Here is a 17,669-nt window from a genome sequence, read left to right as displayed (position 1 = left end):
GCCCATTTTTGGTCCAAATATAAATGGCACCAAAAGCATGCTGTAAGGCACATCAGTCTCTGCATTCATCTTTGGTGAATAAGGCAGTGGGAAGTAAAGCTACTGTAAAACTTTTTTTTTTTTTTTTTTTTTAAAAAAGAACAAACAAAAAAAAAAACAAATCAAAAAACCCAGCCATCAAAGAAAACACTTGCCTCCCCCCAGTCTCTGTGCTTTAGGTGTCAGAATATTTATTTTTAGTTATGTTTTTCATTGACCTCCCACCCCATTGAAGCTGAGTCTTAAAACAGATAGAGGAGAACCAATAATAGTAATAAAAAAGATGGTCTGTATTGGAAATGTAAAAAACACAACATCCTTAACCTGTGTCTCAAACCTGGACAGACAATTTTTTTAAATATAGAAAATGAATATTGACATTCCATCAGCCTTAGAATGTATTAGAAAACACACAAAGGAACCTTCTGTCTTCTCATTCCAAATTATAACCCAACCAGTTCTACAGCAGGACAAAAGCAAAAGTCCCAACGCCTAGTGGGATCCATTAATTAAACAGGCTTCTGTGGCTCGGTGCTGCATTCCAGATAGATGGGGTGGGCACAAGGAAGATGGAGGAGCCCATTAGTCTTCGATAACCAACCTACCTCAGGGCCTCCTGCCGTTCTCCTCATCTGTTAGCTTGTTGGCGCCTGTCCGTGCACTTTCCCCCATGGGCTTCTCTTGTGCGTTTAAGACCTTCATTAGCTAACAGGTATATAAATTACACCATGACTTCCAGTGGAGAATAAAGAGGTTTAAGGCTTGTTGGCGACGGCGCCCGTGATATTGTGTTGACAGGTCATTTACCATGCCAGTTAATGGAAGGGAACTCGTGCCTAGACCTTGGTATATTCTGCCCCTTCTGAGGGTGTGGGGCGACATTTTGAAGTGCAAGTGAAACTCTCTGATGGTTTAGCAGTTCTGATTTGTAGTTTAAGAGAGAAAAGTCTGGTGAGAAGTATTTTCTCTTCCACAATGAAAACACCTCACGTTTTTGCTGTATGCTCATATTGTGTGTGGAAAATGTGTTCAACATCTTGGACGAGAGTTTGAAAGCAGCAACTACAGCATCATTAGACGAATAATCCTCTATCCGTTTGGGTAACTGTAGAGCAAACGAGCACCCTCAGAGGCTGCTGCTCAGTCAAGCTTGATCAAAAGCCCTCTTGATATCTCTGGCTGCTGTTAACCAGTTTCACTGATTGATCACCTTTCAGTTGGCAACCTGGAAATTAGCTGGTAGCTGTTGTGTTAAACACTTACAGCCTCTGCAGCTGATGGGAGAAGTCATGGAATGGCTGTACAATCAGCACAGATGATTTAAAAATTTGATTGTAGGAAACATCCTTTTGTTTCCTTTTTTTTTTCCTTTTTTTTTTCGGTGCTAACTGCTGTTTCTTAGAAGTGTCAGTGATGGTGGTTTCAGCCCAGATAAATACAGCTAGCACATTGTACATATAAATAGGCAAGTGGAGTTTTTCTTCTGTTTCCCCAGATGAATCAGCCAGACTGGTATAGCAAGATACAAAGCATATGGATGGTTTAAATGCTTGAGAAACATCTCTTTGGTGTTTAAAAAAACAAAAAAACAAAAAAAAAACCAACTAGGAAAACAAAGGAGTATTAATCACATTTATTCCCAGACTTCTTGCTAGTAAGTGCACATATCAGGAATCTGGTGGAAGGAAGGGAGAGTGATAAGTTCAGGTGACTCAGAAATTACTTTTGATGTGGGTGCTTCAACTTTGTTGTCACCTGTGTCTCATCCAGATCCTTTCGATGAGCACCTCTAACTACTGTCTGGAACCAATTAATAAACTCACAGTATCTTTGTGGAAATGAGATTTTGGACTAATCGCTTTTTCTTAACTTATTCCATCTAAAGGGGTTTTCATGTTTTAACAAAAACATTACAACAAATATCTAGAATTATTTTTCTTGGAATTAAGATAGCATAAGACTATAATTACCTAGGCTTTCCTTTGAAACCTAGCTAGTTTGAAAGAAGATTGAAGATCATCCTGTAGATTTAAAATTTTCATGATACAGCTTAGATTTGATTAATGTATTTTTAATGATTTTATCTTGTTTTCTGTGACTACTTCTGTGTGTGGAGAAAGTTCTGACGTAACTCAGCCTCCAGCACAAATATGCAAAGTTTGGAGATGACACCAAGTTGGGTGGGAATGTCGGTCTCCTGCAGCGTAGGAAGGCTCTGCAGAGGGATCTGGACAGGCTGGATCGATGGGCTGAGGCCAACTGGACGAGGTTCAACAAGGCCAAGGGCCAGGTCCTGCACTTCGGTCACAAAAACACCATGCAACGCTACAGGCTTGGGGAGGAGTGGCTGGAAAGCTGCCCGGCGGAAAAGCACCTTGGGGTGTTGGTTGACAGCTGTCTGAACATGAGCCAGCAGTGTGCCCAGGTGGCCAAGAAGGCCAATGGCATCCTGGCTTGTGTCAGGAACAGTGTGGCCAGCAGGAGTAGGGAGGTGATTGTGCCCCTGTACTTGGCACTGGTGAGGCCGCACCTCGAGTACTGTGTTCGGTTTTGGGCCCCTCACTACAAGAAGGACATTGAGGTGCTGGAGCGTGTCCAGAGAAGAGCTACAAGGCTGGTGAGGGGTCTGGAGAACAAGTCTTATGAGGAGCAGCTGAGGGAGCTGGTGCTGTTTAGTGTGGAGAAGAGGAGGCTGAGGGGGGACCTTATTGCTCTCTACAGCTACCTGAAAGGAGGTTGTAGTGAGGCAGGTGTTGTTCTCTTCTCCCAGCTAACTAGCAATAGAGTGAGAGGCAATGGCCTCAAGTAGCATCAGGGGAGATTTAGATTGGATATTAGGAAAGATTTCTTTACTGGAAGAGTTGTGAAGCATTAGAAAAGGCTGCCCAGGGAGGTGGTGGAGTCCCCATCCCTGGAGGTGTTCAAAAAACATGTAGATATGGCACTTTGGGATGTGGTTTAGCAGGCATGGTGATGTTTGGTTGACGGTTGGACTTGATGGTCTTTGAGGTCGTATCCAACCTTAATGATTCCATGATTCTATGAGTAGAGCTTCCCACTTATAAATGCTCTTGAAGATGGTACTTCGTTGAGAGGTTTCACACAGTGTAATCATATCTACCTCAAGGGCTGTATGCTAAGCCTAAGCTTAGTACGTAGCAGAGTATAAGACTTTCATAACCTATATCCTCTGGGGAAAAATGTTTGCAGTTCTCCATCTTTGTTTTGTTTAAAAATAATTCTAGATGTGAATTTATTAGTTTGGTCAAAAAGCAGAACAACCTTATGACCCATTTAATAGCTGCATGTTCATAATATTTTCTCCTGATGAAAAGTTAGTGTGATTTGAGCAAAAGAATGGTGGGGCATGCCAAGTGAAGAGCAGCAACAATTGTCCTATCAAGTGATTGCTGTTCTCCCTGTTTTTCTCCTTACAAAGCACTGTGTATTAGGAACAGTCTTTGAGTTTTGAGTTCATTTATTGATGTTTTACATCCGTATTATTGTCCTACAATAGCACTTTATGGGTTTAAAGTGCAACAAGGGAGGTTTACTCAAGGGAAAACGTCTTAGTGGTAGAGGATCTCTGTAACTAGGGACTTCAAGAACATCTTAGGCGAATGTCTGACGGGAATCGTCTAAGGATGGCTGGCAAAGGCAGATGCAGACCTTATTTAAGTAGAAAGGAAAGAAGGATGTATTTTTGTAATGCCAGTCAGGTCATGTGAAAAGCCAGAGTTTAGACACCCTCATGATTCTGTCTAGGGATTCTGTGACTGGGAGCTGGACAAGTGAAGATTAACTCTCCAGGAGCAATGAATGCAGGCTTATGAGATGTAGCGCCTCTACTGCTCATGTGTTTCTGTCTTCTGATGCAGATGTTGGATGATAGTGGCATTTTTGCCAACAAATGGGCCATAAAAATAAATGCAAGTGAAAAAATGGGACACCTGAATAGGATGGTAGATAACCTGTTTCTGCAAATCGGTATACGGTTAGTATTACCTTGGAGGAGAGTGTGAACTAGAAGATCTTTTTATACCACTTCTAGGTCCTTTATGAGTCTCTAATTTTCTTAGTCGGTGTGGAGGATACATTGTTAAACAAAAATTTCAGAATATTTTTGAGGTTTTATTGAAGCTGAAATATAATTCGCCTGTTTTAACGCCCCTGGAAAGTAGCTTTTGCATCACAGTCTGAAGGCGAGCACACTGTAAAGCGCATAAATGCTTTTACCTTCAAGGTGCCAAATCCTCTTAGACAATGGATATGTAAAGTGACAGGTTTTGAGAAGTATTTATGGAAAATACCTCAAAAAAAAAAAAAACAAACGGTGACAACTATAGTCGTTTTATTCTAGCACTTTAATGTCCATGTTTCTAGTTTTACTTGGTTTTACATTAAGGCTGTTTTGTTAATAGCAATTTAAATTGTTTAAACGGAAAAATGACTGTCAAGCTGTTTAAAACTAAAAAGGCAAAGTCTGTACTTAACTGCTGAACTCACCAAAAGAAAAGTGAGTGACTACTACATTTGTTAAATTTTAGCAAGAAGAGCTACTGAACAGCAGGTGGGATGGGAGGTGGTACACGGTTGGCTGGTGCAGGAGTCTTAGAAAGGATTCCCTGGCGTTGAGACGTGATTCACCTTTCATAAATCCATGCTAACTGTGTCCAGTTACCTACTTCTCCTTCGTATGCCCAGAGATACGTTTGAAGAGGATCCACTCCCTGCATTTCCCATGGACTGAAGTGAGGCATTGTGTTGTATTCCGCAACTGAAGCGTTTTGACACGGAGAAAGAGCTGGAGCCTTTACAGAGCTGGAGAAGAGGTTCATTGATGGGTAGACAAGCATGAGCCATGCTGTATAAAACTCTGAGAATTGCTGATCAGAATTGCTGACCATTTTGGTCAGAGACATGTGTTTTGGGAGAAGAAGCTGTACTATATTTTCTGAATGAGAGAAAATAGCATGTACGTGAATGAGCCTGATCACAAAGGGGATGTGAATTCAGAAGTAATTACAGGCTCTTATTTCCCGTCAGTAAACAGAGGGGAAGGGAGGGTCTGATGTATGTTATTCTTCTGCTCTCCAGTCTGGTTGTCTCGTAAGAGAGAATTTCCTCCTCTCACTGTAATATGAGAATTCTGCTTCCACCAGAACTGCTGCTAAGGACTGGGAAGGAAAATAGGATTTTACCATGAGAATCGCTGGAAACAGCTGAGACCCTGTCCTTTACTAAAAGTGCCTGGCTATTTTGGGGAATTCGTCAGCACTCTTGTGGTAATAATCAGTTTCCTAAATTTATAGTGGTTCGGTAGGTACACATGTAATGTTTATCTGTAGCTGTGCAAACAAGTGAGTGTGTCAGTGTAATGGTGAGGAAGTGTTAATCCTTTTCTGCCTGTTCAGAATTGGGGTGCAATGAATAAACCACCTACCAGAGGTTACAGAGGACTGTTAGCGGCCTGGAAAGCAAACTTCAGATCTGTTTGGTACTCATTCAGTACTATATCACAAACTTTTTTTTTTTTAATTCTATTTTCCTCCAAAATACACCAAACTATAAACTATTTACCTACTAAATTTAGTAACTCCAAGTTAATTTAAATACAGTGACAGGAACTGGGACCTTTGGTGCCAATTTGGGCTCCAGACATTGTCTATAACTGCTAGATTTTCATATAAGAAAATCCTGATTGGGAGAATTTGTACAAGGAGTACCTCAATAATATTTGTAAGAAATTATACAAAAAGCAAACTTAGAAAAAAGGTGTCGTTTTGCTGCAAGGATTTTCACTTTTAGAACTAACGGAAGGTAGAGTGAATGGCGGAGAGTCCGAATCTGGCTGTATGTGATAGTCCTATAATCTTATGGGCTGTTTACTGCGTGGGTGAACAAGGCACTTCTGAAAAGACTCAGGTATAAAAAGGAAGTGTACAAAAGGTGGAAGCAGCGGCAGGTGATCCAGAAGGAATTTAGAGCAACAGTCATGCAGAGATGGGGTTAGGAAAGCCAAAGCCCACCTGGAGTTGAATCTAACAAGAGATGTGAAGGCCAACAAGAAAGTCTTCTACAGGTATATCAGCAGAAAAGGAAGTACTACGGCAAACTTATGCCTGCTGCTGAATGAGGCAAGGGACCTGGTGATAAACGACATGGAGAAAGCCGAGATACTCAATGCCTTCTTCGCCTTGGTCTTTACTGGTAAGACTGAGCCTTCTGCAATTACAGGTCCCTGAGACCTGTGGGCAAGTCAGGGGCAAGGAAGACTTACACTAGGTGGAGAACCGCCTGATGGCATTTCAAGGCCATTCTCCATTACCTTTCAAAGGTCATAGCAACTAGGGGAGGTTCCTGAGGACTGGAAGAAAGCAAATGTCACTGTTCTATTCAAGAAGAGCAAGAAGGAGGATCTGGGGAAGTACAGACGAGTCAGCCTCACCTCAGTCCCTTGGAACGTGATGGAACATAGAATTCTGGAAACCACTTCCAAGTACGTAAAAACCAAGATGATGACTGGGAGGAGTCAGCATGGTTTTACGAAGAGGAAGCCGTCAGTCTGATAGCATTCTGCAGCCGAGTAACTAGCTCAATGGATAAGGAGAAAGCAGTGGATGTGGTTATCTTGAATTGAGCAAGGCTTTTGACACTGTCTCCCGTAACACCCTCATAGACAAACCGATGAAATACAAGCTAGATAAATGGATGATGAGATGGAAGAAGAACCTTTTTTTTGCACTCTTTTTTTTTTTTTTTTTTTTACTTTCTTTCTGAGGGTGATCAAGCACTGGAACAAGTTGCCCAGGGAGGCTGTGGAGTGTCCATCCTTGGAGAAACTCAGCACTTAACTGGACATAGCCTTGCTCTAGGTGACTCTGCTTTGTGAGGGGGGCTGTACTAGAGGGATCTGCAAAAGTCCCTTCCAACCTCAACTGTTCTGTGATTCTGCAACAACTGTGCTCCTTAATTGTCAATATACGTAATGTGAACCTACAGGATTAGTTACGGAGTACACGTATTAAAAAAGTTCTGCGTTATTCTTTGTCTCAAAATGCAGCTTTTTATCCTGCAGCTTTGTTTACAGTTTTGTGCTTTTCAACATATTTTTCCAACATTCTGGTCATAAAGGATGGGGATTGTGAATTTTTTTAGTTCCACTTCGATTACATCTGAAGTCCCCATCATTCAAAAAGTCATTCATGAACAAATTTCATTAAAATGAAATGCCAGTTCTAAGGAGGCGCTCAATAAAATGGTAAGAAATCACAAGCAGGCTTTTGTGGAGGAGAATAAAGAAGGTATTTTTTGCAATGTGGAGACCAAAGAACACATAGTAGCTGATTTGTCCCAGGTCACACATAAAATCTGCAGTCAGACTGGGAATAGATTTCCAGTCTGTGGCATATCTAGCCTGTATTTCTGTTTTCTCTAAATAATCCTGATGATAATCAAAAAGATTTTTCACTATCTGCAATACATTAGCTCTTCTAAGTGCCTGTTGCTGTACATTGCTTTTTTTTCCTTGTTGCATGTTTCATTAGTATGATTTTAGCATCATCATTCAAATAAGATTCCCAGCCTTCTTACTTAAAGATGAATTTCTCAACAGTGGGAAATACATTATTTGTCTGCCCATGCCTGAAAAACTGTATAGGTAAGCAAGAGATCTTTTCTTTTGAGTTATTATGGAATTAAAGGTTTTATTGATTTAACTATTCTAGAAGTAGAGTATTAAGCTAAGACTGTTAGTGGATAATTACTAGAAAATGTAATTCAAAACATGATTAATGTGTATCCAGGGTTTTATGTGCTGTCCAGTAAAACAAAATCAGAGCCAATATAAACTTGCAATGGAGTGCAACCACTGAATTAGATTAAAGCCTGTAATCTCTGTATCTGCAGCAATTGGAAGCACTATAAAAATTCCGGAGAATGCTTGTGGTATTCAGTTAATAAACTTCTCTGTTTGTAATTCTAAACATATCAGGAATCCACAGATCACAGGACTACAGCATCTGTGAAATTGGTGTCTGTGTGGCTCTATAGACTTGAGCATTGAGTAAGATACCAACTGCAACGATCGATGACTTCCTAACAATGACTGGTAATGTAGAAAAGGTTCAGTGAATGGATGGGATGGTACTGTTACGTATTTCATCTCTTCAAAGAAGAGAATACATATGAAGATTCTGAGAACTTGCTCTATTGAAAAACAGTTGCATGATACTGAGATTTCCTGAAATTGTACGTTTACACTGTGTATGTTTTGGACTAGGTGGTGGTTGTAGGTCCCTTCCAACTGAGCTACTCTGTTCTGTTCTACAGCTCTTCCTGGCCTTGTGTGAATTCTGTTGCCAGAAGCTTTTTCTCTTTCCTAACTTGATCGGTGAAAATCAGATAGAGGTGTGGAAAAAGCCTGCAAGAAGGGAATGAGTTGTTCCCCAGCTTTCCGTGGAGGGTCACAAGCTTTTAAGTGGCTCTGCATAGGCCCCTTCCTACCCAGCGTAGCTCCTAGGAAGCCTGACAGCATCGCTGGAATTTGTGTAAACATTCTCCGAGGGGCAAAAACTAAAACTGCAAGAAGTAAACTACAGAAGGTTTGTTATGACAAGCTTAACTTACGATTTGTTTTCAAGAAGGGATTGCTTACAAGTTTGTAGTGGTGCTTAATATATTTTTGTTATATGATCCTTTTGTAATTTCCTCAGGTAATTGATCAACTGTTACTTTCGTATTAACATTGGATAGAATGAGAGGAAGAGTAAGAGTTTGCTCTTTTCTGTGGAAAAGTAATGGGATATTTTTTTTACATTTTGGACTGGCAAGTGTCTTGAGTGCTCCCCCTATTTAGTTGAGACCAAGACCTAAGTAACTCCAGTAAAGAAAAAAAAAAATCTTACCAGCTGAGTGCTTTGACTGTTTATAATGGGTTTTATTTTTTCCATTTTTTCCTTCCTGAGATATGTACCATTTATGCTCTTCTGTCTCAAAACCAGTTAGACTTAGTTGTTTTAAGTCTCTCTGCTCAGAGCATGTGTAATTTAAAAGGAACAGCTGTTGAACTTCCAAATGGTAGCTGTGAAATACTATTCTAAGACTAAGTTTGTGAGTTGTGTAATAACACCAAGACCCTTCTATCTGTGGCGTGAAGTCTCAGTCCTATGAAGTGTTTTATCCTTTTCCAGTGTATTACAGCTGTTTCATGCCCTGATTAATGCAAACACGGAGTGAGATCACTATGTTGCACCTGGGTGGAAGTTAGGAGTTTAAATACTTGAACTACAGATAAAGTTTCTTCTCCCATTCTCAATATAGTATCAAGTTTATATCTAAAATAGTTTTTTGTTTTTTAACTCACAGTGCAACGTTTCATCCTAAAATGGCAGTATTCTATTCATTTTTGCTATTTGTGCTATAACCTCTATTTTTAAATCAATCTGCTAACTGAACTTCACCTTGCTACCAAGATATTTTTATAAAATCATAGAATGGTTTGGGTTGGAAGAGACCTTAAAGATCATCTGGTTCCAACCCCCCTGCCATGAGCAGGGACATCTTCCACTAGACCAGGTTGCTCAGAGCTCCATCCAACCTGACCTTGAACACTGCCAGGGAGGGGACAGCCACAGCTTCTCTGGGCAAGCTGTGCCAGTGTTTCACCACCCTCACGGTGAAGAATTTCTTCCTAATATCTGATCTAAATCTGCCCTCTTTTAGTTTAGAGCCGTTCCCCCTTGTCCTATCACTGCACACCCTTGTAAAAAGTCTCTCTCCATCCTCCCTGTAGGCCCCCTTCAGGTACTGGAAGGCTGCTAGAAGGTCATCCCGGAGCCTTCTCTTCTCCAGGCTGAACAGCCCCAACTTCCTCAGCCTGTCCTCGTAGGAGAGGTACTCCAGCCCAGTTTCTCTGCAATTTCGTATTTACTTCATGTTTTAGTCCACTACCATATATTCCAAACAGAGGAAGCTGAAAGTTTGTGGGTTTTTTTTTTTTTTTTTAACAACAGTAGTGCAAAATCTGTTTCTTCAGCGTAGGCTGGAAGGGAACATCAGTGGAGAACAAGGATGAGGAAAAACTGCACGGCATAAGCTGTTTAATTGCATATATTTGTATTACAGTTTCACTTAGGCTAGAGTCCATCCACATAAAGGAACCCAAAAATATGGGATATAAGAAGAATTTTGAAAGAACGTACTGTTTTATTATTACACAAAAATTATGATGCTTAATCAAAGGTTAGTGTTGAGGTGTGTGTGGGGGGGAAGTGTGGCTGGCTTTGATTCTGAGATTTTGGAAGCTGTTTTCTCAAAGCTAGCTAGACTATTTTTTTCTTTAATGGGACAGAGATAACTGTCACCAACAGTGACAGACTGAGCATATGCAGCTTGCCACTTTTTTGTGATTTCTCCGTCACTAGCGTAACCTGGAGGATGCATTAACAGCAGCAGTCTGGGGCGTCTCAGTTGAGGCAAGCATGGTGCTTCAGGTACCCTATGGTATAGCTCCACATGTTCCACTTATTGATCAGTTCTTGACGGTACTTCTTTTTATTAAGATTTTCTTGAAATTAAAGCAATATTATATAGTCAACATGATTGTACTGTTTTTCAATTTTATTTTGACCATTTTTAGTTGTATAAATTCACAGGTATAATGTAGTTCTTGGTTTGGTTTTAATTTTAAGATATCAGGCTCCCTTCAATATGAGCAGGAATCTTCAATAAAAATGTAACCTTGCACTGAGCAGCTGATGAAGTTTTTGTTCTCGGTAGATAAAAATCTATTTTTATTTTGACATAACTAATGAAAAATCTGTCAGCATAAGTGACAGTAATGCAAGCTGCTGTACAGAGATTGTCAAGAAAATCACAAGCTTGGAATTCCCGGGTCATAATTTTAATCAAAATCAAGAGGTTGATTGTCACATTTTTTAATAATAAAAGTAATTTTCACTCTGCTGAACACATGGAATATCTTAAGGGGCTCTGAGTTAATATGAGCTGTGAGACTTCACCTCGTAATGTAATGAAGACTCTGTCTGCCTGAAGCCATGTCTGTGCAGAAGGTGAAAATGTACCAGACTCTCCCCAATACTAAAAAGTAGAGGGTCAGTTTTGTTTCAGTACTCAACTTTGCAGAGCCATATGTATAGGAAGTGTCACAGGAGGCCGTTAAACAATATCAAATCCTGTTGTATCTCTTTTTTTTCTTTAATGGTCTGGTCTGTCAACAATATAAATATTAATTATTTTGGTAAATGAGAGCCTAAATCCACTTAAAAACACAAACATCAGACTTAAGCAAAAGTGATACTGTAAAAGTAGTGGGAAAAATCTAGCCCATGAATTTTTTTGTTGGGTTGGACAATAATCTATCCTTAACAGTGGAAGAGGAAAGCCTCTTCAGGGACAGGACGTGATTTGGGCTGCCTGTCGCGTTAAAAGTGGTAAACTTGTGTTCTAAATTCTCTCGCTGAGGAGAGTCTAGGTGCTGCTGGATCTACTCCTAGTCCCAGACTTGGTCAACGGTTTATGTCTAAAGGGTTAAGTGTGTCGCCACTTATCAGATCCAGCTTGCCTGTTAGAGCCCTTCCAAGGACTTTCATTGAAACAGTTTCGCAGAGTTGTAGCAATAGGTAATTTATTCAAGTGACAGGTATCGCAGATTCGGGATTGCCCCTGATAAATGCACTGTCTACAAAAGTTGAGCCCAAGGTAATGGTTTAGTGCTTTAGTTAACAGTGTGTTCCCGGGGATATGTCTGACAAAGTCAGAGGTGCGACTCTTACCAAAAAGGCGTCCCTTCTTTGGGGGAAAAGAGGGGTTCAGACCCGTCTGTCAGGTAAGGTTCTCACTTGGCTTCTCCTCCCAAAGAGAGTTTTCAAGTGCCAATTTTTATACATTTGAAAGTCTTTTGGTGAGGTGGGACTAAGTCAATTATTATGTGTCGATTGGCTCTTGGCATGGAATGTCATGTCGTCACAAGCAGGACTCAGCCCTATGGAGCGGGCATCTTGTATGTGCTCAGGGGGGCCAAATGGTTAAGCAACCTCTGGCTGCATGGCCTCCCTCACTTCCCGGAGATTACTTGATTTACAGTGATGGGCCATCCCCCTTTGCTTCTGTCTGATAAGCACAAGTCAATTGCTCCCTTTGTTAACTCCAAAAGCTCTTGATGCCTGAGTCCGATCATGTCATTGAGAAGTCCAGCAAGGCCATGACCACACTGCCCTTTAGTGGTCCATTCCCCTGGTACTTCCCCATGATGTGTTAAAAGGGACCACATACAGAGGTGGTGGTCTTGAATTTGTCTGATCCTTTTTTTGTACTTGCTGACACTGTCTGCCACTACAATCTCTTCTGACAGCATGTGTCGTGAAGTCACTACCTGCTCTGTAAAGATATGCTGCGTTTCATATTTGTTGAACTGATCTCAATGTAGTTTCCATCACGTGCCTCCTTGTTCTGACATTGTAGGGTTTGGTGAGCAGTAGTTCTGTGTTCGCCATAATCTGGCTTTAATGCTTTTATAAGCTTTGATCATATTACCCTCCTGATCTTCTGTTCTTCACACTGCAAAGTTGCAGATTTTTTAGTCTCTCTTTGTAAGGCAGCTGCTCTGTCCTCTGAATTGTTTGAGTGGCCTGCTCTGTACCTTCTCTTAAGTAGAAGGTTTTCGAGTTAGAGAGACCAGAACTGTCTGGTACACCAGTGTTTTATATAGCAGCAAAACGACATCCTCTGTCTTGGTTCTGTTACTTTTTTGGTGACATCCAAAGTTTTTTGGCTTTTCTGGCCATAGTTGAGCACAGAGAGCTGTGAACTATAACTCCTACGTCTCTTCTCCACTCAAAATTGATGTAAGAATGTTAGTGAGGTTTACATTTTTTTTCCCAAAGCAGAGCTTCTTACATTGACCTGGGTTGAAGCCCCTCCTTGCCTTCTTGCTCAGTTTTATATTGTCCTTTGAGTTCCTTACCATTGGCATGGAATTTGACTACTCAGAAAAGCTTAGTATCTTCTGCAAATCTGAAGATTTCATTGTGTGATCCTTCTTTGGGTCACTGAATCTGGGTAAACCTGATTCCTTGGGAATGCTGCTGCTATGACTTTTTCATTCAGAAGAGAGAGTGACTCAATCCCTACTTGTGCTTCCTATCACTCGAGCAACATTCCACGAAAAGCCCCTTTTTCCAATTCTAACTTAATTTCTTCAGGAGTCTCTGGTGGGAACCCTTGTCAAAGGCTTTCTGAAAATCTGAGTCTGTTGGATCTTCATTTACCCACGTGTTTTCTTCTCCACCCCCTGAACTCCTGCAGGTAGCAAGGCAGTATTTTCCTTTACAAAAGCTCTATTGACCTTTTTCCATCAGATGCATATGGGCTCAGCAATCTTACTCTTTTGTATGGACTCTGCTGTCTTACCAGGATCGGAAGTTAGTGTCAGTGGTCCTTTCAGGACGTGCAGGGCTCTGAGGTCAATGTCATCTGATCCATATGACTCAGTGATTTGGCTGGTCTAGTACTTACTGTATATGTGCTTTAATGTTGGTGTAGCTGTTCCAACGTTACGATGAACATGTTGTGTGAGATACCATCTCATCTTCATTGGTCAAGACAGATGCCAAGAATTTGATGAGCTTCGTTACTGTGATCTTCTCATCCTTGAGGACCCTTTTCATATCTCTCTTGAAAAATGATCCCTCCAACCCTCTAGCTATCTTTCACCTTTCAAAGTATTTAAAGAACGTTTTTATTTCAACATGAGCATCTGTTGCAAGGTGATCTTGAAATTCTTCTTCACCTTCTTAATTTACTGTTTACATTTGACTGCCCTGTTGTATGGCATTTCCTGTTCTAATTCTTCATTCTCCTCACTTTCAGAAATTTCCTCATGTTCTTTTCTTCACTTTTCTGACGCATTTTGAGTAACACGTCCTCTTATGTACCCGAAAAGGAGTAGAGGGGAGAGTTTTCTCTTTAATCTTTCAGTGTTTTAGTTTGCAGTTGTCAAGAATACATCCATAGACAGTTTACTAGTAGTTTTCCAAGTTCAGAGTATTTTCTCCTTTCTTTGAGTCTTTTTAGCGGCATCAGAAGTGAAAAGTTTTACTTTTGCAGAAATGTGGGACTTTAGAGACTGAATGAATTGGAAATAAGGCAATGTGGTTGGTTGTCTTTGAAATTAAAACTGTTAGTTTTGAATTTTCAAGGGTTATATAGTGAATATTTTAAAATCTGATATAAAAGATGCCTCTCATATTTTGGTGATCAAAATACCCACAAATCCCATATATTTTTGTCAGTTAGATTGTGGTGATGTAGAGTTGCATTCAACATTCTTGGATAATTGAACACATATGTATGCCTTCTTAATTTTATGAAATGTAGCTATGATTTTTATAATTAGATTGCTTCAGGAAGGTATACCACTGTGGAAGACTGATGTTGTAACTGTAATATTGTGAACCATTTTCCTATTTGTTAATGGCTAGGGTAGTAAAGATTGTTAGTGATTCTATAATAGTGATTCTATTCTATTCCATTCCGTTCTTACTATAGTCCCATACTTCTGGAGGGATGTTGTGTTACTAGATGATACAAGATGCTGTATGGGAAAGTCAGAGGTTTTGGCAAGCAGATGAGAGGTGATTCTGCAAAAGTGAGAAGTAGCGTGGGATAGTGGGTTGTGCACTTCTTGTTTCTCCTAAATTACAGTAGGAAAGTAGTTAAAATAACTGTCAGTGATTAATGCTTATGCTTCAGATTTAATGCCCAACTGAGATTAATTAGAAGAAGGTTTCTCAGAACAGAAAGATCTTGGAGTGCTGTCTTAATTGCTGTTGGGAGCGGAAAAGGTACCAATCGCTTTCTTAAGGTGTAGCTATAGCCTGATCAGTGCTTTTGAAAAACTTCACGTGACCTGGTTGTAGGCAATAATGTGGATCCAAATTCAACAACCTGAGAGGTCCCTTCTGATCTCAAATTACTGTAAGTGCTGTGACTTGTGTGTAGATTCAGGAAAGCACTATTAGCAGATTACCTAATGACTCAGTTGGCAGCTGGAAGTTTTTTGCACATTTTGAAGGCTAAATGAAGTTAATTAAGGATATTGGGCCAAAGCTTTATGCTCAACTTCGATGCCTGCAGCCATGGAATTGTCTACTTAAGATGCTCAAACCTGAGCCCATTATATCTGTTGGTGGTAAAATGTAAATTTCAGATGTTTACTTAATGAAGTGATGAACATTTCTGAGGTAAATGTTTACCAGTCTAGTATTCTTTTAACATTTTGATACAAAAATACGTTCTGTAGAGCCTGCATGGTCATTTACTGCCAGCTTGAGGGATTTAATTTTAAATGGCTGATTTGTAAAATAGATTTAGTTTTGAAGTTATTGGCTTGATTTTAGGGATGCTGATGTTTTAAGGGAGGAGTAGAAAAGGGAGAAACGGTTTATGTAGGCTTAAAGATGACATGAAAGAGTTAATTCTTTAGTGAGTAATAGTGCAAGGTTTAGGGAGACTTATGTTCTGTATAGTGTATGTTTTGTGTCTCCTAGTACACATAGTGTATTTTAAGGAATGTGGATTTCCTTCCATTTTGGAAATTTTTCCAGTAAGTCGGTGCCTGCCATGTATGTGGAGTAATGTTTCCTTGGAACTGAATTTCTCTGGTCTTACATCTTCCGACCGTGGATAAACTCACAAGTCGTCTACTCCCATCCCATGTGATGAGCTTCTGAAATCTCAGAGAGCGGTATGAAACAGAAGTGCTGCACAGCTACCGCAAACAGCTTTGAATAATTGTTTGTATTTTCTAACTGATTAAATCTATTTAGATCGTGTAAAATTAGCTTATCTTAGGATTTGATCAGAAAACTGCAAGCAATCTCACAGTGCTGTGTGGTGAGCAGACCCTTTCAGCTGGGAATTGCTACCCCTCAGCTAGAGCGGGAGGGCTGACCGAATGCCTTGGTCCGTGTTGTTGGCATGTGAAGTGGGATAAATCCACACTTTCAGCTGTGATTTTTCATCCTAGAAGGTTGCTTTTTCGAGAACATTAATTCAGTTGCTTTCTGGTCGTTGGACCGTATTCTTAGGTTGTGACATTAGGAGTATCTAAATGAAGGGTGTGATGTATGTATGAAACAGCCATGTTTCTCATTTCAAGGAGATAGAAGCAACATTAAAGTGCTTTCTGCTTTTTGTGTATTTTTATTTCTTGCATAAAAGTTAAGGAGAATTTGACATCTGGTAACAGATGATGATGTTTATGAACTTTAGGTCAGGTCTTGGTTAAGTCTCTAAAAGGTCTAAAATAACTTCGAATGATGTTTATATTACATTGTCTAGAAATTGTAAGATTTGCATCACATTATTACACTACAAATTGGAAATATTCTGCAAATAGTAGAGACCACTTTGGAATATAAGATCAAAATGTAGTTGCTTCTTCTCATATGCTTTGTATGCTTCAAAGCTGAAGAAAATGAATTTCAAGACTCATGCAATTAGTCTGCTGTGTCATGTCATTTCATCTGATTAAGTGGAGAATTTCTGTAATTAGTTGGATGAATCCCACACACTCTGGTGAAAGCAGCATACACATTTAAAATATACTAATTTGTGTCTTACTCATTTCAAATAATGGACTTTATGTAGGCAGGGTTCAGTCTTCAGTGGAAAGGTTTGGATCGGTGAATCGGTTTTTGACTAAAAATATTTGCCTGGCAAAAATATCCCTAGCTGTTACTGTTCTCACACTTTCCATGTAATAATGACTCCTAATGGTAAGCTGATTTCATGCTGAAGGCTTCAGTTCCGCAACACACTTGAAGACATGCATGAGTTGCATCATACTGGATCTTTCCCTCTATTTTAAGGGCATAATTCATGTGCTTGAATCAGACATGCATTGAAATAGCTTGTTGAATTAGTGCCTATGTGGAAATTGTTTTTCTCTTCAACATAATCAAATTTGGAACTGGAAATGACCTTGTGTGGATGGCTTTTAGCATTTTTTTTCCTGAGTTGTGCCACTGTCAGTTGTTGCTGACTTTAATATTTGTGGGTTTGCAGCTGTCCAGGCAATTGAATTATTTTGTGTTCATCTTCACAATAATTATATGCCTCTCAACTGCCTTTTCAGTTTACATGTAAAATTAGCATTTTGCCAACATTGTCATTGTTTAAAAAAGAGCAATGCAAAGTCTGGTTGTCCAGAGAATGTCTCAATTTAATGTGCATAGATGCAAATTTAAATTCACAGTTATATGAGCTGTAACATAAATTTTAGAAAAGGTAGCTTTCATCTATATGTGTAGGTATTTAGACATGTGTTTACCTTGTCTTCTGCATTTTAATATTTTTCAGACAAGTATAAAAGAAGGATTACTACTGAAGCAAACCAGTTCTTTTCAGAGGTGGAAAAAGCGTTATTTCAAACTTCGAGGTCGTACCCTTTACTATGCTAAGGATTCAAAGGTAATTCTATGATACTAGTGTCTAATGCCATATACTTGTAACTTCAATTCTGTTTAGATTTATAAGTGTAATAATAATAATGTAATGATTTGTTAGTGATTGTTTTATTAAAAAACTGCTGTATATATGTTGTAGTG

At 39.7% G+C, this 17,669-nt stretch overlaps 1 protein-coding gene across 2 annotated transcripts in view; it reads left to right on the top strand.

Annotated features, from left to right (window-relative positions):
• Positions 1 to 17,669, top strand: part of DGKH (diacylglycerol kinase eta) — a 173,978-nt gene that overhangs the window by 71,342 nt on the left and 84,967 nt on the right. For both annotated transcript variants that reach the window (XM_075422450.1, XM_075422439.1), the window contains exon 3: positions 17,422 to 17,532. In XM_075422450.1, the coding sequence (XP_075278565.1) occupies positions 17,422 to 17,532 (111 nt within the window). The remainder of the gene's footprint in view (positions 1 to 17,421; positions 17,533 to 17,669) is intronic.

This window comes from Opisthocomus hoazin, chromosome 1 (assembly GCF_030867145.1).
Source record: "Opisthocomus hoazin isolate bOpiHoa1 chromosome 1, bOpiHoa1.hap1, whole genome shotgun sequence".
In the NCBI taxonomy this organism is placed as follows: domain Eukaryota; kingdom Metazoa; phylum Chordata; class Aves; order Opisthocomiformes; family Opisthocomidae; genus Opisthocomus; species Opisthocomus hoazin.
This window is presented reverse-complemented; position numbering and strand designations above follow the sequence as displayed.